We start from the raw sequence: 23342 nt of genomic DNA, 5'->3' as shown, positions 1-23342 counted from the left end.
ATTCTCTTCAGATAGGATTGCCTCTCCAACTGGAGGTATGAGTAGTGTTATACTTCATTCCTATTCCTAATTTGGTAACACTTTAGGCTACTTTTAACCATCCAGGTATAATTATATATATTTTTAATTTGGCCTAGAAAAAAGATAGCACCAACACAATCCATGTATTGCATTGAATTATCAGCTGCTTCTTGTGACACTACTTCTTAACTTTTTGGTCCTATCATGTCAAACACCCCTCTTATCCCCTCTCACCCCATCCCAAGTCCCAGCCCTAACCCCTCATCCCAAGTCCCAGCCCTAACCCCTCATCCCAAGTCCCAGCCATAACCCCTCATCCCAAGGCCCAGTCCTAACCCCTCATCTCAAGGCCCAGCCCTAACCCCTCATCCCAAGGCCCAGCCCTAACCCCTCATCACAAGGCCAAGTCCTAACCCCTCATCCCAAGGCCCAGCCCTAACCCCTCATCCCAAGGCCCAGCCCTAACCCCTCATCACAAGGCCAAGTCCTAACCCCTCATCCCAAGGCCCAGCCCTAACCCCTCATCACAAGGCCCAGCCCCTAACCCCTCATCACAAGGCCCAGTCCTAACCCCCCCCCCCCTTCCAAAACCGTGCTCATGATCCAGGTTTGATAGGATTATGAAATAAGGCGTGAGCATCATAGCTAAATCCTGCAGTGATAAAGTGGATAGAACACTATACCTCATTAAGCCTGTAAGTCCATTAGCATCAATACACTGAACCCAACACAAGATCATCCACTTTGAGTCAGAATGCCGAGAAATCATTGAACACCAAAACACTGATAAAAGTGTGTTCATTGTTCATTGTTACCATAGCTACTGACTTACTTAGTCCTCTTCGTCTCACGGGTGGGACATAAGGCTGCAACAATCTTCTGCAATCAGTCTCTGTCTTTGGCCACAGCTTGTGCTATCCCATGAGAGACCCATCACTTCAAGCTCAGCCACCACTATCCGTCGCTATGTCGTTTTTGGCCTGCCTCGCTTGCTCTTTCCAGTTGGTGTCCACATGAAGGCACCTTTGGGGATCCTTTCTGGTGGGATACTTAGCACGTGTCCCAGCCAACGAAACCTGCATCAATACAGTGACCCCTATAGAGATCATCCACCTTGAGTCACAATGCTAAGAAATCATTGGTACAAAATGAACCCAAAGACATTGGTAAAAGTCAGTCTAATTTTGTGTTTGTCTGCCCTGCAACAAATGTATATCAATTACAATACAGACCTCATTGGTCACTGGAACTCAGGCATATTAAAATAACAATTCAGAAACAAATCAACCTTGTTACCATCATTAGTGCCAGACCCATATATCAGTTGACTATTTTTAGGATTTTACTGCTATAATGCATCCGTCGTTATACCACCTATATGATAAACAAAACACAAATCATGCTAATCTGAGCACCTTGGATGTTAATTTTATATTTTGATTTTCTAATGTAAGAAACAAGCATTCAAAAGTATCGTTGTATAGTATAACTGTTTATTTTGCGCTCAATTTGTGCAGAAAACAGACTTCATCCCACATAGGAAACATCTCCACTTCGCTGATCCTCAACACTGGGGCCCCACAAGGGTGCGTGCTCAGCCCCCTCCTGTACTCCCTGTTCACCCATGACTGCGTGGCCAAGCACACCTCCAACCCAATCATCAAGTTTGCAGACGACACAACAGTAGTAGACTTGATTACCAACAATGACGAGACCGCCTACAGGGAGGTGGTGAGGGCTCTGGGAGTGTGGTGCCAGGAAAATAACCTCTCACTCAACGTCAACAAAACAAAGGAGATGATCGTGGACTTCAGGAAACAGCAGAGGGTGCACCCCCCTATCCACATCGACGGGAAGGTAGAAAGTTTCAAGTTCCTTGGTGTACACATCACTGACAAACTGAAATGGTCCACCCACGCAGACATTGTGGTGAAGAAGGCGCAACAGAGCCTCTTCAACATCAGGAGGCTGAAGAAATTTGGCTTGGCACCTAAAACCCTCACAGATGCACAATTGAGAGCATCCTGTCGGGCTGTATCACCGCCTGGTACAGCAACTGCACCACCCGCAACCGCAGGGCTCTCCAGAGGGTGGTGCGGTCTGCCGAACGCATTAACGGGGCCAAACTACCCACCCTCCAAGACACCAACAGCACCCGATGTCACAGGAAGGCCAAAACGATCATCAAGGATATCAACCACCCGAGCCACTGCCTGTTCACCCCGCTATCATCCAGAAGGCGAGGTCAGTACAGCTGCATCAAAGCTGGGACCGAGAGAATGAAAAACTGCTTCTATCTCAAGGCCATCAGACTATTAAATAGCCATCACTAGCACATTAGAGGCTGCTGCTGCCTATTGAAATCACTGGCCACTTTAAGAAATGGAACACTAGTCACTTTAATCATGTTTACATATCTTGCACTACTCATCTCATATGTATATATTGTATTCTATTCTATAATATTCTACTGTATCTTAGTCCATGCCGCTCTGTCATGGCTTGTCCATATATGTATATATTCTTAAATTCCATTCCTTACTAGATGTGTGTGTATATGTTGTGAAATTGTTAGATATTACTTGTTAGATATTACTGCACTGTCGGAGCTAGAAGCACAAGCATTTCACTACACCCACAATAACATCTGCTAAACACGTGTATGTGACAAATAACATTTGATTTGATCTGAAAAACAATCTGCCAAAATGAGAATCAGTGTATTTTGCCTACCAAAAATCTGTATCCATATCAGACCCAAAAATACCATACCACATCTTTATTAGCAGTGCATCAATAAACACAAAAAACAGTATCAATACAATCAACCCTTTGCATCTTGTAATCTTTAAGGATATATACTGAATCAGTATACACAATTGCTGAAGGTATGTGGTGGTGTAGGGAGGCCAAACATTTTCAAGAAAGTTTCTAAAATACACAAATATTTTTTCTGGTGATATTTGACGGATGTCGATCTTCTCGGTAACTAGTGTAGTATTTTTACAAAACAAAAATAATATCCCAAAATTACTGTTCCAACAAAAGCATTAATGATATCGTCATCTGAAATTAGTTGTACCATGACAGTTGTGACACTTATGTCAACAAACTTCACAATATTGACCCATATTTCTCTTCTGTAATAAGCCTTGGAGAGGAGGAATGAGTTATTTCAGAGTCGTAGCCAGGGTTATGTTCAGGAGGGTTCAGAGTCGTAGACAGGGTTGTGTTCAGGAGGGTTCAGAATCATAGACAGGGTTGTGTTCAGGATGGTGCATCCTTCTGAATGTTGCAGATTAGAATGTCATGAATATAACTGAAGGGATCCACAACGTTGTGTGCAGGGTTGCAAAATTCTGGTATCTTTCCCAAATGGCCAGGTTTTTCAGAAATCCCATTTGGAATATTCCTGGAATCAGGAGGGAATAAGCAGGAAATCTGGGTATCTGGAATTTCTGGAAAACCAGATAATTTTGGGAAACTTACAGACATTTTGCAACACTAGTTGTGTGTTTCTGAACATGGCCCAGGTGTGTGTAGAGACAGAGGTGTCCATGTTCCTTCTATTTCACCACGGTGACTACATGTTTCTCTTTCTCCGTCACCACGGGCATGGAGCCAGGCTTGCTGTGCTTGCGTACGTTCCTCTCCCTGGAACAGACACAATGAGGCAACCATGAATAACTCAAACATCAGATACCAACTCATGAGAATATTCACACACAGAGCGAGAAACGTTAGCAGAGTACACAAAGGAGTTAGTGCCAGGCAGGTGGCCTGATGTCATAAAATGTAGAATTGACTAATACTGACGTCATCTGTAAAATACACAAAGAACATGTAGGCTACACTGCCATCAGTCACAACTCCTATGTACACATGGATGACATATCACAATAATGTGTTACTACGGTTCAGGACCAAAAATCAACACTGACTAATATTTGATTAATCATCAACTGGTCATGACGGCACCATCACTTCCCCTTAGAGACATTAGTGTAAATGAGCAAAGAGCCCATGATGCCCAAGCCATAAGCGACCATCCTATCCTATCAGTCTGGTTTCCCATTAGGATAAGTGTGCCATGGTAGGGCAGAGTCAGACCTATTCTGGCAGCCAGCTATGGCCTCATAACCACTACATGGACACTATGAGGACCTTCTGCCATAGTTGGACAGAGGCCAGGGTAATTCTAAACCTACTGTGTTAACAGAGATTGACAGTTTCCTTTGTGATGAGGCCAAAGACCAGGCCAACCACCCGAAAACCTCCTCCCATCAACACAGAGACAAATAAGGTCCAAAACCACACTAACCTTACCAAGAACTTCACCAAGAAGCCAATTCTACTGATATAAATACTGTAATATATAGACTTCTGTGGTTTAATATATAGACTTCTGTTTGACTGTTACAAACAAGTGTATTGAGGATATGTGCAGGTAGAGTTGAGAACAGAAAGCCACTGTAGGGCAGACAGTAGTGGCATGGGTAAAGAAGGCGCCCATACTTCCTGCGGCGAGCCTCCTTCATGACACGCAGCTCCTTGCTCTGGCTATAGATGGACTTGGGCAGGTGGCGGTGGCGCGAGATGCGGCGGATCTGAGGATGGTGCTGGAACTTATCCTTCAGCTTCTGGCTGTAGTTCACAGCTGCCTTCTCCCTAGGAGCCAGCTAGACCATGGGGGGAGGGGAGGGGGAGGACAGAGAGAGAAAGAGAAATAGTAGGTAAGAAGGAGAGAGAAAAATAAAAAGAGAAAGGGAGACAGAATAAGGGGAAATTAAAGATAGAGAAAGAGAGTTAAATTAATTTCAGGAGAACCATCTACTACTGGGGTCTACTTGGGTGCCTCATGTACAAGTATACACTAATTACCAGTCCATAATGACAACATTTCCATGAGAAAACTGAAATCTAAATACAATTGTATAAATGTATGACTATATCCCCTGGGATGTTGCACCATGGGAAAAGCAGGGTTGAAAATGTTCAGCTTTGGATAGACAGTTATTTTGAACACCTACTACTGCTCGCTCAACCATCCATTGACCGGTATGTGAAAATCTTTGTGACTTGGATATTATGACTGAACGATAGGCCCCATGTTTAGTTACAAGATGGTAAAATATTCACTATTATGTACAGTATAGGGCTGTCCCCGACCAAAACTAATATTGGATCACTGAAAGTTGTCTGTTATTTCGACCAATTGATTGGTCAACATTTTAAAACGTGTATTTTTCCATATATAGACACAACCTATGTGTTTTAATAAAATCAACTATTTATGCATTGAGCTTGTCTGATGCTTTAAGCTCACTGTTTGATGAAATAAGACACACATTACTCAAGAGGGAGCCAGAGATCAAGATAACCTGAAGTTGCCGGTAATAGACTACACGAGAAGTCGGCAAACTCTCATGTGGAATGGCAATTAATCTTACCATTTCTACCGACCTGATCTGCGAGCCAGTTATGGTTTTCATATGCACATTTTCGTGGAACGGTTTCATTTCATTTATAATAACGTCTTCGTATATCAATATCATTGTCATTTAGTTAATCAAAATTCAATACAAATCTAAATGAAAATTATAAACCTAAAAAGTAACTTCTATTGCCAACTATGTAAAAATATCCTATAAAGCCAACGAATAAAAACATTGCAGCCTGCAGGTAGAAAATATCCTGATAAGAAGAAATATCCTATAAATCACATTGGCTACTTATGGCCTATCTGCAACGAACTTGAAACATTGTACCAACTATTAACTTGGGTCCGACCTGAAGCTCCTTGCAACACTGTATAAAATATTCTGGGCCCTCAGAGTTTCCTGCGCCAGTGATCAGGTGCGAGTCCTTACTCAACATTGACAGAAGCGCTCCAAACAAGACAATGACTAAATTGACAGAACTCGTAAATGGAATGAAATAAACCAAAACTTGTTTCTCACAAGTGTAGCATAGGTTGTGCACGCCGCAAACAACGTGTCCACTCCAACAATGATAACGGTAAAAGACTGGAATAATAATATATTACGAAATCCAAACAAACATTGTAGATTAGAAAATATAGGAATGAATAGTAAATGTACTATTGGTGATATATGTAATGGAGAATTGATAGACACTAACAATCAAAGGCAAACAATTCACACAATGAAGATATGAAACAATGAATGTGCACAAATTGGCAGGAGAGCGCGCATTCTGGAGAGAGACGTGCATTGTGCAGCCACACTCCTGTTCTTCTTGGACTGTGCCACCACCGCGGCCTACGCAATAGATTAGTCTCGACCTCCGCGATGGATTAGTTCACTGAGATGGGCGCGAATAAGACAGGTGTCTTGTGTGCCATAATAAAAACTTGATTTACAGTACCAGTCAAAAGTTTGGACACACCTACTCATTCCAGTGTTTTTCTTTATTTTCACTTTTTTCTTCTTTTTAAAAAAAAATCTTTATTTTAACAGGGAAAAACAGACTGAGACCTGGATCTCTTTTACGGCTGTGCCCTGTGTAAACATGTTGACATGTACAGTTTTAGACATACAGACAAGAACATTTCAAACATACAAAACAAAAACACAATTCAACAGAAACAATCACAGACAACATCATATTGATCCTCCATAACATTTTAAAAATGGGCAAGAGACACCAGAGTGTCTAACTTAAGTTGGATCTGCAGTTTGTTCCATAGATAAGGTGCAAAGGAACTGCAGGCAGTCCTACCCAACTCTGTGGAGACCACAGAAGTATCTAATGTAATCCACATCTGTGATCTGGTTTTAAAATTAGTATATCTAGTGGAAATTAATGATGATATTTACATTTACATTTACATTTTAGTCATTTAGCAGACGCTCTTATCCAGAGCGACTTACAGGAGCAATTAGGGTTAAGTGCCTTGCTCAAGGGCACATTTACGTCATTTAGCAGACGCTCTTATCCAGAGCGACTACAAATTGGTGCATTCACCCTATAGCCAGTGGGATAACCACTTTACAATTATACTTTTTTTATTTTTTTGGGGGGTAGAAGGATTACTTTATCCTATCCCAGGTGTTCCTTAAAGAGGTGGGGTTTCAAATGTCTCCGGAAGGTGGTGAGTGACTCCGCTGTCCTGGCGTCGTGAGGGAGCTTGTTCCACCATTGGGGTGCCAGAGCAGCGAACAGTTTTGACTGGCCTGAGCGGGAACTATGCTTCCGCAGAGGAAGGGGAGCCAGCAGGCCAGAGGTGGATGAACGCAATGCCCTCGTTTGGGTGTAGGGACTGATCAGAGCCTGAAGGTACGGAGGTGCCGTTCCCCTCACTGCTCCATAGGCAAGCACCATGGTCTTGTAACGGATGCGAGCTTCAACTGGAAGCCAGTGGAGTGTGCGGAGGAGGGGGGTGACGGAGAGAACTTGGGAAGGTTGAACACCAGACGGGCTGCGGCATTCTGGATGAGTTGTAGGGGTTTAATGGCACAGGCAGGGGAGCCCAGCCAACAGCGAGTTGCAGTAATCCAGACGGGAGATGACAAGTGCCTGGATTAGGACCTGTGCCGCTTCCTGTGTAAGGCAGGGTCGTACTCTCCGAATGTTGTAGAGCATGAACCTGCAGGATCGGGTCACCGCCTTGATGTTAGCGGAGAACGACAGGGTGTTGTCCAGGGTCACGCCAAGGCTCTTCGCACTCTGGGAGGAGGACACAACGGAGTTGTCAACCGTGATGGCGAGATCATGGAACGGGCAGTCCTTCCCCGGGAGGAAGAGCAGCTCCGTCTTGCCAGGGTTCAGCTTGAGGTGGTGATCCGTCATCCATACTGATATGTCGGCCAGACATGCAGAGATGCGATTCGCCACCTGGTTATCAGAAGGGGAAAAGGAGAAGATTAGTTGTGTATCGTCAGCGTAGCAATGATAGGAGAGGCCATGTGAGGATATGACAGAGCCAAGTGACTTGGTGTATAGGGAGAAAAGGAGAGGGCCTAGAACTGAGCCCTGGGGGACACCAGTGGTGAGAGCACGTGGTGCGGAGACAGCTTCTCGCCACGCCACTTGGTAGGAGCGACCGGTCAGGTAGGACGCAATCCAGGAGTGAGCCGCGCCGGAGATGCCCAGCTCGGAGAGGGTGGAGAGGAGGATCTGATGGTTCACTGTATCAAAGGCAGCAGACAGGTCTAGAAGGACAAGAGCTGATATATATGGAGGTAGTTTTAAAAGAAGTGCTTTATAAATAAATAAGAGAGCATGTTGCTCTCACCTCACAGATAGAGAGGCCCAACCCACATGTTGATATAGGAAACAGTGATGAGTTTTGTAACTATCACCCGTGATAAACCTGAGTGCACAATGGTAAATAGCATCCAGTGGTTTTAATGTGTTTGCCGATGCATGCATATAGATTATGGTGATATTATCTAAAACAGACATAAAAGTAGCCTGCACAATTTGTTTTCTATTTACGGAGGACAGACATGCCCTGTTTCTGTAAAGGAACCCTATCTTGAATTTGAGCTTTTTTCCCAATTCAGTAACATGTTTTTTAAAAGAAAGCCTATCATCTAACCATACCCCTAAGTATTTATATGCAGAGACCTGTTTGATTTGAGTACCATCCAAGCTAGTGATTACAAAAGTGTTTCTAATTGAGAGTTTAGACCTAGAAAAAAACATGACATTTGTTTTCTTAGCATTTAAAACAAGTTTAAGCTGTAAAAGAGACCCCTGTAGTATCCTAAAATCAGACTCCAACTGCATTAAAGCTTGGTCCGCTGTTGGAGCAATAGAGTACATCACTGTGTCATCTGCATATAAATGGAATTTACAATATCTAACATCATCACCAATGTTGTTTATATAAAGTGAGAACAATAGTGTGCCAATTATTGAACCCTGAGGGACCCCTTTAAGTAACTGTAAGGGGTCAGACTTGACCCCGTCAACCATGACGGCCTGAGTTCTATCTTTAAGATAGTCATAAAACCATCGACAGGCATCAGTGCCCAGTCCTATAGATGACAGCTTACTCAAAAGGATAGCATGATCTACAGTGTCAAAAGCTTTTGACAAATCTACAAACAACGCAGCACAGTGCTTTCTATCGTCTAAGGCATTTGCAATATAATTTACAACAAGCATAGTGGCTGATGTGGTACTGTGTTTAGATCTAAAACCAGATTGATTGGTGCTAAAAATACTGTTAACAGAAAGAAAAGATTGTAACTGTTTGTTGACTATAGATACTAGGATCTTTGCCAGACAAGGGAGCCTAGAGATGGGTCGATAGTTATCCAAATCACTACCGTCACCTCCCTTATGTAATGGCAGAACAAAAGCTGCTTTCCACACCTTAGGGATATTTCCTGTGCTTAATGTTAGATAAAAAATGTGCGGCACACTTAAGTAAGTACGGGTCTAAATTGTCAGCGCCTAAGGATTTCTTAGTATCAATGGCATACAGGGCAGCTAGAACCTCTGCTTCAGTTATTTTCTGGAAACTAAAAACAGGGTTACCATTTTTCAGAGTAACGGTTGAAAAGCAAGACGAAAAATCAACTAACTGGCCAGTACCACAATGGCCACTTTTCTTTTCAAATAAAAAACCAGCAGAGATGAAATGCTTATTAAAAGCATCACAAATATCATTTTTAAAACTTAGAATACAGGAGTCTGAGATAATTTGCTTAGGAAGAGAAACAGCAGAATTCCCCCGTTTCAGTGAATTAACAGTTTTCCAGAATTTTGCAGGATCTCCTGCAGAATCTGTCATAGCATTAAGGAAGTAATTTGATTTTGCCTTTTTGACAGCTGCAGTACATTTATTTCTCAATTGCCTAAAAAACAGCCAATCAGCTGGAGTACCTGTTTTCCTCGCCAAGGCCCAGGCCCGATTATTTTGCAGAAAAAGACCTGACAATTCAGGAGAGAACCAAGAACTGGTTCGGTTTCTTACTCTGTGATTCTTAAGCGGGGCATGTTTATCAGACATAGAGGTAACAATAGAAGAGAAAAAAGCAAGGGCTAAAACCAGGTCCAGAAAGCAGCAAGTGGATAAAAGCTCAGAGTGATATAAGTCAAGGATAAAAGCTTGCTGTGAGAAATGTTTATAATTTCTCTTAGAGATTATACAGGGATCAGAGTGTTTCAGCCTGGTATCTCTAATACAAGCAATAGAGCAGTGGTCACTGATATCATTTGAAAAAACCCCACTGGCTGTGTATTTATGGGGGGTATTTGTTAGAATAATGTCTAGTAGAGTAAATTTTACTGGATTCTTAAAGTTTGGACGGGTTGGTTTAGTTATCAGCTGAGTTAGATTTAGCTCAGTACAAATATATTTAAATTTATCGGATACTGGTGAAAGCCAATCCAGGTTAAAATCTCCCAAAATTAGTAATTCAGAGTTTGCATAGTTAGACAGTATATCAGATAATTTGCATAGAGTACAAGGAGGAGCTGAGGGGGGGTGATATACCCCTGCTAGAGTTAAATGAGCATTATTACCAAGTACCACATTTAAAACTAGACATTCATATTGCTTTGGGACAGAGGTTGATATGGACACAGAAACATTTAAGTAGCATTTTACATGAATCGCGATACCACCACCTCTACCAACTCTATCAGCTCTATAAATATTGTACCCAATCAACTGAACATCTGAATCAGGCACAGGATCACACAGCCACGATTCAGATACAATCAGTACGTCAACATTTGATTGTGAGACCAACATTTCAATAAAGTCCAACTTTTGGATCAGGCTTCTAGCATTCAAATGAATTATTCCAATGCCATTGCTACGGGAATTCATATCAGATGGAGTATCCAAGGTAGCACCTGAAGCTGCACTGATTGAGCAATAAACCATTTGAGCTATTGACAGAGCTCAATTTTATGGGGACAAGATTACTACTAACAATACCTCTCTGCATGTAAGTAGTATTCGCAATACGGTGATTGGACAATAATCTAGGAATTGCAGAAAGGTTGTTAGCTGAAGTTTGTTCCATATTTGCAATTGAGGGACTAATTAATGAAACTGGGAGAGGAGCATTGAACATAGTCTGATAGGGGAGCGTACAATCCCAAAAGTCAACCCCCGAAAATACACAACGTCAGGTATCAAAGGCTCTACATGAGGCAAGAGTAAGAGACATGTTGGTGGAGAGGATGCTGGAGCCATACCTGTTAAGATGTAAATTGTCCCGAAGAAATAGACCTGGTCGGTCTGTAAAAGCTGCAAAGTTATCCACAAAAGGAATTCCCATCGTGCAGCAGTATCCCTTAAGCCAGGTGTGTAATTGGCGTATACGACTAAAAACCATATCCGTGTAGTGTGGGGATGGAAAAGGACCGGAAACAACACACTGCTTCCCAGATTCCAGCAGCGTATTTATCAATGTTTTAAAATCCTCTCTCAATTTCTCTGACTACTGGAGTTTAATGTCATTTGACCCAACATGGACAATGACAGTTGAAGCGGCGGAGTGCTTGCTAATAAGTAGCGGTAGCATGGAATTTAGGTCAGGGATCCTAGCGCCAGGGTAGCAGAAAGTCTCAGCTTTCCGGATTGAAACGTTTCGGACCATGGATGAACCCACCACGAGAACGGAAGGACTACAGATGGGTTTATTGGGTAAATGACTAATAGTGAAGACATCAAAAGTATGAAATAACACATGGAATCATGTAGTAACCAAAAAAGTGTTAAACAAATATTATATTTGAGATTCTTCAAAGTAGCCACCCTTTGCCTTGATGACAGCTTTGCACACTATTGGCATTCTCTCAACCAGATTCATGAGGCAGTCACCTGGAATGGATTTCAATTAACAGGTGTGCCTTGTTAAAGGTTAATTTGGCAAAAAACATCAAGCGCTATGATAAATAATAATAATAATAAGCCATTTAGCAGACACTTTTATCCAAAGCGACTTACAGTCATGCGTGCATACATTTTTTTGTGTATGGGTGGTCCCGGGGATCGAACCCACTACCTTGGCGTTACAAGCGCCGTGCTCTACCAGCTGAGCTACAGAGGACTTATCCTCCAGCTGAGCTACACTTCCTTTCCTGTGGCTCTCATGAGGACCGCCACAGGAAAGGAAGACCCAGAGTTACATCTGCTGCAGAGGATAAGTTCATTATAGTTACCAGCCTCAGAAATTGCAGCCCAAATAAGTGCTTCAGAGTTCAAGTAACAGACATATCTCAACATCAACTGTTCAGAGGGAACTGTGTGAATCAGGCCTTCATGGTCGAATTGCTGCAAAGAAACCACTACTAAAGGACACCAATAAGAAGAAGAGACTTGCTTGGTCCAAGAAACACGAGCAATGGATATTAGACCGGTGGAAATATGTCCTTTGGTCTGGAGTCCAAATTGGAGATTTTTGGTTCCAACTGCTGTGTCTTTGTGAGACGCAGTGTAGGTGAACGGATGATCTTCGCATGTGTATTTCTCACCGTAAAGCATGGAGGAGGAGGAGTGATGCTGTGGGGGTGCTTTGCTGGTGACACCGTCTGTGATTTATTTAGAATTCAAGGCACATAACCAGCATGGCTACCCAGCATTCTGCAGCGATACGCCATCCCATCTAGTTTGGGCTTAGTGGGACAATCATTTGTTTTCAACAGGACAATGACCCAACACACCTCCAGGCTGTGTAAGTGCTATTTGACCAAGAAGGAGAGTGATGGAGTGCTGCATCAGATGACCTGGCCTCCACAATCACCCCACCTCAACCCAATTGAGATGGTTTGGGATGAGTTGGACCGCAGAGTGAAGGAAAAGCAGCCAACAAGTGCTCAGCATGTGTGGGAACTCCTTCAAGACTGTTGGAAAAGCATTCCAGGTGAAGCTGGTTGAGAGAATGCCAAGAGTGTGCAAAGCTGTCATCAAGGCAAAGGGTGGCTATTTGAAGAATCTCAAATATAAAATATATTTTGATTTGTTTAACACTTTTTTGCTTACTACATGATTCCATATGTGTTATTTAATAGTTTTGATGTCTTCACTATTATTCTACAATGTAGAAAATAGTAAAGAATAAAGAAAAAACCTTGAATGAGTAGGTGTGTCCAAACTTTTGACTGGTACTGTGTGTGTGTGTATACAGTGGGGGAAAAAAGTATTTAGTCAGCCACCAATTGTGCAAGTTCTCCCACTTAAAAAGATGAGAGGCCTGTAATTTTCATCATAGGTACACGTCAACTATGACAGACAAAATGAGAAAAAAAATCCAGAAAATCACATTGTAGGATTTTTAATGAATTTATTAGCAAATTATGGTGGAAAATAAGTATTTGGTCAATAACAAAAGTTTCTCAATACTTTGTTATATACCCTTTGTTGGCAACGACACAGGTCAAACGTTTGTAAGTCTTTGTCGTTCTGTAAGTCTTCACAAGGTTTTCACACACTGTTGCTGGTATTTTGGCCCATTCCTCCATGCAGATCTCCTCTAGAGCAGTGATGTTTTGGGGCTGTCGCTGGGCAACACGGACTTTCAACTCCCTCCAAAGATTTTCTATGGGGTTGAGATCTGGAGACTGGCTAGGCCACTCCAGGACCTTGAAATGCTTCTTACGAAGCCACTCCTTCGTTGCCCGGGCGGTGTGTTTGGGATCATTGTCATGCTGAAAGACCCAGCCACGTTTCATCTTCAATGCCCTTGCTGATGGAAGGAGGTTTTCACTCAAAATCTAACGATACATGGCCCCATTCATTCTTTCCTTTACACGGATCAGTCGTCCTGGTCCCTTTGCAGAAAAACAGCCCCAAAGCATGATGTTTCCACCCCCATGCTTCACAGTAGGTATGGTGTTCTTTGGATGAAACTCAGCATTCTTTGTCCTCCAAACACGACGAGTTGAGTTTTTACCAAAAATGTCTATTTTGGTTTCATCTGACCATATGACATTCTCCCAATCCTCTTCTGGATCATCCAAATGCACTCTAGCAAACTTCAGACGGGCCTGGACATGTACTGGCTTAAGCAGGGGGACACGTCTGGCACTGTAGGATTTGAGTCCCTGGCGGCGTAGTGTGTTACTGATGGTAGGCTTTGTTACTTTGGTCCCAGCTCTCTGCAGGTCATTCACTAGGTCCCCCAGTGCTCACCGTTCTTCATCATTTTGACCCCACGGGGTGAGATCTTGCGTGGAGCCCCAGATCGAGGGAGATTATCAGTGGTCTTGTATGTCTTCCATTTCCTAATAATTGCTCCCACAGTTGATTTCTTCAAACCAAGCTGCTTACCTATTGCAGATTCAGTCTTGCCAGCCTGGTGCAGGTCTACAATTTTGTTTCTGGTGTCCTTTGACAGCTCTTTGGTCTTGGCCATAGTGGAGTTTGGAGTGTGACTGTTTGAGGTTGTGGACAGGTGTCTTTTATACTGATAACAAGTTCAAACAGGTGCCATTAATACAGGTAACGAGTGGAGGACAGAGGAGCCTCTTAAAGAAGAAGTTACAGGTCTGTGAGAGACAGAAATCTTGCTTGTTTGTAGGTGACCAAATACTTATTTTCCACCATAATTTGCAAATAAATTCATAACAAATCCTACAATGTGATTTTCTGGATTTTTTTTACTCAATTTGTCTGTCATAGTTGACGTGTACCTATGATGAAAATTTTGAACTTGCACAATTGATGGCTGACTAAATACTTTTTTCCCCCACTGTATATATATATATATATATATATATATATATATATATATATATATATATATATGCTACTGCTCAACTAAAAACAATCTTGGTCGACCGACCGGTCAAATAATTGGGGTCAGCCCAATTAGTACATAGACAACCTTCACATTCCAAATCTGAATGAATGGTCCGAGAGTAGACTATGGACAACAATTCAACACACCCTTCACTCTCCATCTCCCTTCCTCTCCCTCATAAAGATCTTGAGCGTCTCTCATTCTCTCCGGCTGTGGTTCCGAGGTTCTCTAAGTGGCCACTCTTCCAGGGCTTTTATTCTAATTAAAATCAATTCAATTTGTTGGAGATTAGCTAATAGCTGCTGATGCTGTTGAGGTACACTGCTTCCCTTAGACCAGGCCAACAGCCTGTTAAATGTTATTTATGAAAACCTTAACAACATTTACAGTGAGATAAAAGGAGCAGAGCAACATTGACTGACTGACTCTGCAGAGTTCTCTATGGCCTCTACGCTCTTTCAATAGCCAATGAGTAGTATGCTTAAGGTGTTATGTAGCTGTATGAGCCGTGTATCCAGAGAGATACAGTGAATTCCAAAAGTATTGGGACAATGACAAACGTGTTGTTTTCGCTCTGTACTCCAGCACTTTTGATTTGAAATGGTACAATGACTGAGGTTAAAGTGCAGACTGTCCGCTTTAATTTGAGGGTATTTTCATTCATATCGGGTGAACCGTTTAGAAATTACAGCACCATTTTAGTGGACCAAAAGTATTGGGACAAATTCACTTATATGTGTTTTAAAGTAGTCAAAAGTTTAGTATTTGGTCCCATATTCCTAGCACGCAATGATTACATTAAGCTTGTGACTACAAACTTGTTGGACGCATTTGCTGTTTGTTTTGGTCATGGTAGCATCCACATTAATGTAGAAGTGTTTAGAAACATTTTATTCTTATTTACAATAAAAGTGACTCCAAAATGACACAGTACCTTATTTACCATTCATTTCTATTGGGCACAAAATACATCTGAAACACACCCAACACAAACATCAAATGCATTCAACAGGTTTGTCGAGTCACAAGCTTGATGTAGTCATTGTGTGCTAGGAATATGGGACCAGATACTAAACTTTTGACTACTTTAATACACATAAGTGAATTTCAATGTTACTCCTCCAAGTAACATGAAAATTAGGATCACAGAACAAAAACTAGCAGTTGCAACAAACTCAGGCTGAAGACTTCCACTCCTCCTGAGATCTGACAGACAGCCTTGATTCAGCATTTCTTTTTAATTAAAGACCCTTCCAGTCCAACTTGATTGTTAATGCTTCATTATTTCCAGAGTGGCTGCTCTCTTTAAGTAATTGGGCCTATTCAAACTGCTGATAGCAGCTGGGCTCGTCTGATCTGTTTAAGTGCAAAGCTACAGAATAAATCTCCTCTTATACACTGACAGTAAAACAAGTGCCAAAAGTTGGCCAATTCTCCAGTGTTAAGCTGCATTAAGGGAATAAGGAAGAGTGAAGCAGAAGGGGGATGGATATTGGAGAGGGCACCGTAAAACATCCATTCAGCTCCCTTGTAATTCATTCTTGTAGGCTAAATGCCGGTTTTGGCATCAGATGATAAAGGAGTTAGGCTAGATTGTATGTGTAAGAATCTGTTTAAGATAGCAAAACAGAACCTTACATTTCAGGTAATGTGTAAATAATGCCTTGAACATTCAGAGAGTTAGAGTTTGAAGAAAGCATAACAAATATAATTATATTCCAATGTTTTGGGATGGGTGATGCTAACGTTAGCCTGCTGTAACACCTCTAAGTCATTTAAGTTGCAGTCACTATTTGCCCATAGACTTCCCCAAAAAACTTTACGCATACAAACATTTTAGTGAACTATCCCTTTAAATCCACTCTATAGTGCCACATTGCCTACACTGACTGACTGGTCAGACTTTGTCTATTGGTAATCAAGAGTTCCAAAAAGCTCCAGTCTGTCACTAACCCAGCTCTGCTGTCCCTATTGGTCCATTGTACTTATTGAAAGTGATTCTGTTCCAAGTCAGTCAGCATCCATCAGAGCCCTTGGCAGTGTCACTGCTGTTGCTGCTGGCAGCCTGGCCTCTCTCTCTCTTACCATGCTGAGCTGCCGTGGTGGGCATCAGGCCATGGCAGGTTGAGGAATCCAGCAAACTCACAAAACGGAAGGTCAAAATCACAGCTCCAACAAATGAATCAGAATATTAGCATATAAGCATACAGGTTAATGGTAAGCATTCAACATTGTTCTGCGATCCATCTTTCTTTCATGACATAACTTTTGATACCCTGCACCTGCAGGTTACTGGACGTGCGTACACTACTTCTAAGGGAGAGGAAGAGGACTGTGTCTCACCAATCCCAACTTCTCAGCAGCGTTGGCCTTCCACAGTCTGATGTTCATCTCATCTGAAGCACTCAGGATGTACTTGTTGTCTGACGACCACTTTATGGAGATGACGTGCTGCATGCGCTTGGTGTGGTACACCTCCCTGTGGATAGTCACACACAACCACACACACTCAAGCGCTGAACACAATGTTGCTGTTGCACAGTGTCTTCTTTAAACATGTTTACACCTGTGCAAAAATAAATACATCAAAGCTGATAATAAACACACACGGAGACACAGGATTCAGAACAACTGCCCTGGTGTTGGCAGCAGCCTGCTGGAACCCAGTGTCTGAACCCTTGGCACCACTAACCTGCTGTGGCCACTGTCTTTGGGGAAGATGCGGATGGTCTTGTCAAAGCTGGCCGAGACAAACTCCTTGCCTGTTGGAGAGTAGTCTACATCCAGCACGGCTGAGACATGGTCCATGTGGACGGTGAAAGGCTTGTCCAGGTACCTCATATCATATGTATACAGACTGAAGGGGGAGGAAACACATACGGTTGGTTAATAAATACAAAGATGAGAGGTTAACACACCACTATGCTTCTCTCATTCGTGGTGCAAGGCCAGTAAATGAAAACACTCTTGAGATCTCAATGAACATGCTGTTATTGTAAAACTAGTGTAAATGTACATTAGACATAATGATTCAATCACTCCCCAAACAATTGCATGAACAAAAACATTATTAGCATTGAAAATACACAAACTTCTCTCCAGGAATGAATGAGGCCTATGTGGTGTAGTGAGCACGTAAACTCAATACATCATGTTGAATTGCGTCACTCACTTGTAATCTTCATTAGAGCAGGTGAAGTTATAAGCTTCCATGGGATTCCAGCACAAAGTGTTGCTCCTCATGTTCATGATTACCTATATAGGAAATCACACATTCATACTTCAATACACTAACCATTAGATACATTCCGGTAATGAGAGGACAGTACAGAATGGGAGATGGGTATAGTAAAGGGCAAAGTCATGAGCAGTAGGGCTGCACGATATGGGCAAAAAAATCTAATTGCAATTTTTCTACCAAATACTGCGATTTTACATCAAAACACTTGGGTAAACGGTTGGAGTCATAGAAATAGAATGATTATTCAAATTGTATGGTTGGAATACAGTGGGCACTTGGAATGCAGTTTTGTTTGGCATGACAATGATGAAAAAGTAAGGGAGGAGATGGTTGTGACAGAGTAAGAACCAAAGTGTTGGTCAGTGTTTCCCATGGCCAGCAGCATACCACCCTGCATCCCACTGCTGGCTTGCCTCTGAAGCTAAGCAGGGTTGGTCCTGGATGGGAGACCAGATGCTGCTGGAAGTGGTGTTGGAGGGCCAGTAGGAGGCACTCTATCCTCTGGTTTAAAAAAATGCCCCAGGGCAGTGATTGGGGACATTGCCCTGTGTAGGTTCTCGTCTTTCGGATGGGACGTTGAACGGGTGACCTGACTCTCTGTAGTCACTAAAGATCCCAAAGCACTTATCGTAAGAGTAGGGTTGTTAACCCCGGTGTCCTGGCTAAATTCCCAATCTGGCCGTCATGGCCACCTAATCATCCCCAGCTTCCAATTGGCTCCTTACTATTCCCCAGGTCATTGCTGTAAATGAGAATGTGTTCTCAGTCAACTTACCTGGTTAAATAAATAAAATGGGACCCTAATTAGATTTAAATAGATCGGTACATTCAGACAAAGATTTTAGAATATTCGTCACCTTTTCCTCTCTGATTAAGAACAAACTGTTGCACAAACAATGATGATATACTCCACCATTGGAACCATCCAATATTAGAGCAAAAGTTTGCTAGCAAGATTTGCCCTCAGTGGATTTAGCTAGCAAGCGATTAGCATTAGGAGCTAACACATTTTAGGCACATTTTCAGCTTGCTAAGACCAACTAACTAGAGAGCAAGTTACACAAACAAATGGTATAATACAGAAAACATGTGAATTTATATTAAGAAGCAAAGTGGAAAGCTGCGTCATTCTTGTTTGGAAAAATCTGTTAACTGCATGCTGTTTGGTCAATGCATGCAGTGAATCTTTAGCACAAGGACCTGCCTTCTTGAGTGACAGGGGGCGGGGCTTGGTGTGTGTGGAATTGGGAAGCGGACAAAAGAGGAGAGAAGGAGAACTCTGTCTAAAGTTTTTAAAAAACGGGCGTTACAGACGGACGGCTAAGTGGCATTTCAAAATATCGCAGTCTCTTAAGATATGGATATTGCGCATGTCAATATCGCCATTTCGATTAAAATGTGATTAATCGTTCTAATGGACAGCATCCCAAACGGCAACCTATAGCCCTCGTCAAATGGTAGTGCACTAAATAGGGTGCCATTTGGGATGCAACCAAGGACGTAGAAATGTACCTTTTTAAGAGGTGTAGCTTCCCTCATGTCATACAGCACAATACTTCTGTCAGAGGCACAACTTGCTAGAAGTTCAGTCTGAGGAGAAAAGGGGGAAGGTCAAGAATAAAACATATTTAAAAAATCCACTAACATACAATACCTCTGTGTTTTACACAAACTTTGAACTACATAGTCCTGATATGGGTATTGCCTCCATTATTCTGGTGTATGGAAGCTATAACCAAAGAACTAACACAAAATAGTGGGCAAAACAAGCAAGGAGGTGGGCAAAGCCAAGCACGAGCTAGCAAGATCCTATTGGCACGTTGTAGCATGTATTTGCATATTTCCGTTAGGGAATTGCTCATGTGCACAAACTCAATTCGACCTTGCACTCCCTCTAAACAACACAATTTTTGTTTAAGTTTGGCAAAACGCCAATTCTATCAAAATGAATGCACTGTGTTTGTAACAGATTCTAGTTTTGGGAACAGAATGTCAGCCCAGTTTCACCTAGTTCCATCCTCTCCCACTAACCGCAACTGGACTTCCTCTCACTACCATATTAGATCAGCAATCATACTATGAGACACTTTCTGCTACAATCCACACCGACAGAGGGTTGATTACCTCTACAGGGTTGAAGCGGACGCAGCTGAAACTGTCCACGCCCCAGGAAAAGGAGCGGATGGGGCTGCTGCGCTGCTCGTCCCAGATGTCCACCTGTTGGCCACACGTCACAAACACACCCTCCTTCTGGTGGTGGTCGATGCTGGTGAACACAGACTGGAAGGAACAAATATTGGTGTCTGTTAAATTTTTTTAAGTGAACCCTCAATCATCATCACTGACTAGAGGGAATACATTACAACAACCATCATCATCATCACCCTGACTGTAGGGAATATCTCCAAACCCATCATCATCATCATCATCATGGGGTTATAGCCACAATCTTTAATGATGGGTCCACTCGACAGTATGCACATTTTACAGTGTTGCTTAATGAGATCAGATAGGTTCGGTCAGAGACACTCTCAGAGATATTCATTGAGCAGAATAATGACAGACAGCTCTTCCTCCATACCTTCCCAAGAATAGTATTGAGAGGTTCCTCTTCCTCTCCGTAGCCTGGAGTCTCCATCTTCCACTGTTTGATAGTCTTGTCATCACCAACCTGTTATTCAGAAACACAAGCATGTTTACTTTCACAGAGGAAAACTGAAGACGTTTTGCAACAAAAACAAGTTTCTATTTAACAGTTTCATTCTGTTTTGTTACTGGAGTAAACGGTAAACAGTTTCCGTTGCAACAGACAAACGTTTTGCAACGGAACCCGACTAATGAATACACCCCTGGTCTGGTTAGTATTCACTAGACAGGAAATGGAAGCAAACGGGCCAGAATGGGGGGTACTATGTGAACTTGTCCATTGCACAACGTTTAGTTAGTGTGCCCTAGTGAATACCACCCTGGATAGTGGAACAGATACCGTACCGTAAAGAAGGAGGTGCCACAGAAGCGGACGACCATCCCCCTGACAAAGCCTTCATGGGCCTGGAGTGTGCGAACACACTCACGTTTGGTGAGATTCCACACCTTCAGCTGAGGAACACAATAAGTTAGTCTTACAGTATCAACAGGTAATTTAGATTCACCATCTCAATGCACAGACTTGTCATCATATACAGTACCAGTCAAAGGTTTGGACACACCTACTCATTCAAGGGTATTTCTTTATTTATTATATTTTCTACATTGTATAATAATAGTGAAGACATCAAAATTATGAAATAACACATAAGGAATCATGTAGTAACCAAAAAAGTGTTAAACAAATCAAAATATATTTTATATTTGAGATTCTTCAAATAGCCACCCTTTGCCTTGATGACAGCTTTGCACACTCTTGGCATTCTCTCAACCAGCTTCACCTGGAATGCTTTTCCAACAGTCTTGAAGGAGTTCCCACACATGCTGAGCACTTGTTGGCTGCTTTTCCTTCACTCTGCCGCCCGACTCATCCCAAACCATCTCAATTGGGTTGAGGTCGGGAGATTGTGGAGGCCAGGTCATCTGATGCAGCACTCCATCACTCTCCTTCTTGGTAAAATAGCCCTTACACAGCCTGGAGGTGTGTTGGGTCATCGTCCTGTTGAAAAACAAATGATAGTCCCACTAAGCCCAAACCAGATGCGATGGCGTATGGCTGCAGAATGCTGTGGTAGCCATGCTGGTTAAGTGTGCCTTGAATTCTAAATAAATTACAGACAGTGTCACCAGCAAAGCACCTCCACACCATAACACCTCCTCCTCCATGCTTTACGGTGGGATCTACACATGTGGAAATTATCTGTTCACCCACACCACGTCTCACAAAGACACGGCGGTTGGAACCAAAAATCTCAAATTTGGACTCCAGACCAAAGGACACATTTCCACCGGTTTAAATGTCCATTGCTTGTGTTTCTTGGCCCAAGCAGGTCTCTTCTTATTCGTGTCCTTTAGTAGTGGTTTCTTTGTAGCAATTCGACCATGAAGGCCTGATTCACACAGTCCCCTCTGAACAGTTGATGTTGAGATGTGTCTGTGACTTGAACTCTGTGAAGCATTTATTTGGGCTGCAAGTTCTGAGGCTGGTAACTGTAATGAACGTATCCTCTGCAGCAGAGGTAACTCTGGGTCTTCCTTTCCGGTCGTCATGAGAGCCAGTTTCATCATAGCGCTTGATGGTTTTTGCGACTGCACTTGAAGAAACGTTCAAAGTTCTTGAAATGTTCCATATTGACTGACCTTCATGTCTTAAAGTAATGATGGACTGTTGTTTCTCTTTGCTTATTTGAGCTGTTCTTGCCATAATATGGACTTGGTATTTTACCAAATAGGGCTATCACAACACAACTGATTGGCTCAAACACATTAAGAAGGAAATAAATTCCACAAATTAACTTTTAAGAAGGCACAACTGTTAATTGAAATGCATTCCAGGTGACTACCTCATGAAGCTGGTTGAGAGAATGCCAAGAGTGTGCAAAGCTGTCATCAAGGCAAAGGGTGGCTATTTGAAGAATCTCAAATATAAAATATATTTTGATTTGTTTAACACTTTTTTGGTTACTACATCATTCCATATGTGTTATTTCATAGTTTTGATGTCTTCACTATTATTCTACAATGTAAAAAATTGTAAAAATAAAGAAAAACCCTTGATTGAGTAGGTGTGTCCAAACTTTTGACTGGTAGTGTATGTTTGACCACTCCATTCCATAGTATGACATGTAGAAACTAGAGTTCTTGGATTTACAATCAACTCCTATTTAACCAGTTACAGTTAGCTACCTCTCCATCGCAGGAGCCGGACAGAATTGTGGAGAGGCTTTTGGGGTGCTTGGCCATGCAGTTCACCCCATCCCTGTGGCCGTCCAGAGAAGCCAGGAACGGCTTGGAGAACACGCGCTCCAGCTTGGTCGCATTCAGGGCACGGGTGTATTCTCTTGGCACCTCGAACGGATGGAGGGACGGGTCGTAATTTCTTGGTACTGTAGGTTACAGACACTGTTAGAAAAAGTTGTTTTGCCAGTGTTGATTGAGGCTAGCTACAGCTATCTACAGTGGATTGAACTGTGTGAAGTTAGCTAACTATTTGCACTTACCACGCTGGATATCCAACTTCGTCTCACGGACATAGTCGTCCGGATTCCTGGAGAGGACTTTAACTTTCATTGCGTGTTGGCGTGAATTTGTATAAAGCTCTATACTTCTTCCCAAAAAATGTACCACAGTAAAATCATTCGTACGGCCATGTGTTTATGTGTGTGACCTCACCTACCGGATGTTGAGGGCAATATCCGACC

At 42.4% G+C, this 23342-nt stretch overlaps 1 protein-coding gene across 1 annotated transcript; it reads right to left on the bottom strand.

Moving 5' to 3' along the window:
• Positions 1–2785: 2785 nt before the first annotated feature.
• On the bottom strand, positions 2786–23314 carry LOC121543069 (DDB1- and CUL4-associated factor 13). Its single transcript, XM_045208683.1, has 11 exons — positions 23142–23314; positions 22828–23027; positions 20986–21093; positions 20576–20665; positions 20119–20274; positions 19507–19584; positions 17926–18008; positions 17446–17610; positions 17097–17232; positions 4537–4700; positions 2786–3675 (listed from the first exon to the last, which is right to left on the bottom strand). Exons 1-11 carry the CDS (start codon positions 23209–23211, stop codon positions 3588–3590), a joined length of 1338 nt encoding a protein of 445 aa, XP_045064618.1. The 5' UTR covers positions 23212–23314; the 3' UTR covers positions 2786–3587.
• Between the last annotated feature and the right edge of the window lie 28 nt (positions 23315–23342).

This window comes from Coregonus clupeaformis, chromosome 28 (assembly GCF_020615455.1).
Source record: "Coregonus clupeaformis isolate EN_2021a chromosome 28, ASM2061545v1, whole genome shotgun sequence".
Classification (NCBI taxonomy): domain Eukaryota; kingdom Metazoa; phylum Chordata; class Actinopteri; order Salmoniformes; family Salmonidae; genus Coregonus; species Coregonus clupeaformis.
Note: the sequence above shows the minus strand (reverse complement) of the source record. Positions and strands in the feature narration are given on the sequence as shown.

Coding starts and splice junctions, on each gene's coding strand:
- LOC121543069 (XM_045208683.1), bottom strand. CDS start 23,211: ATGAAAGTTAAAGTCCTCTCCAGGAATCCGGACGACTATGTCCGTGAG. Junction 18,009..19,506: donor AAGCTACACCTCTTAAAAAG/GTACATTTCTAC, acceptor TTTCCTATATAG/GTAATCATGAACATGAGGAG. Junction 17,611..17,925: donor TGCTCTAATGAAGATTACAA/GTGAGTGACGCA, acceptor CTCCCCCTTCAG/TCTGTATACATATGATATGA.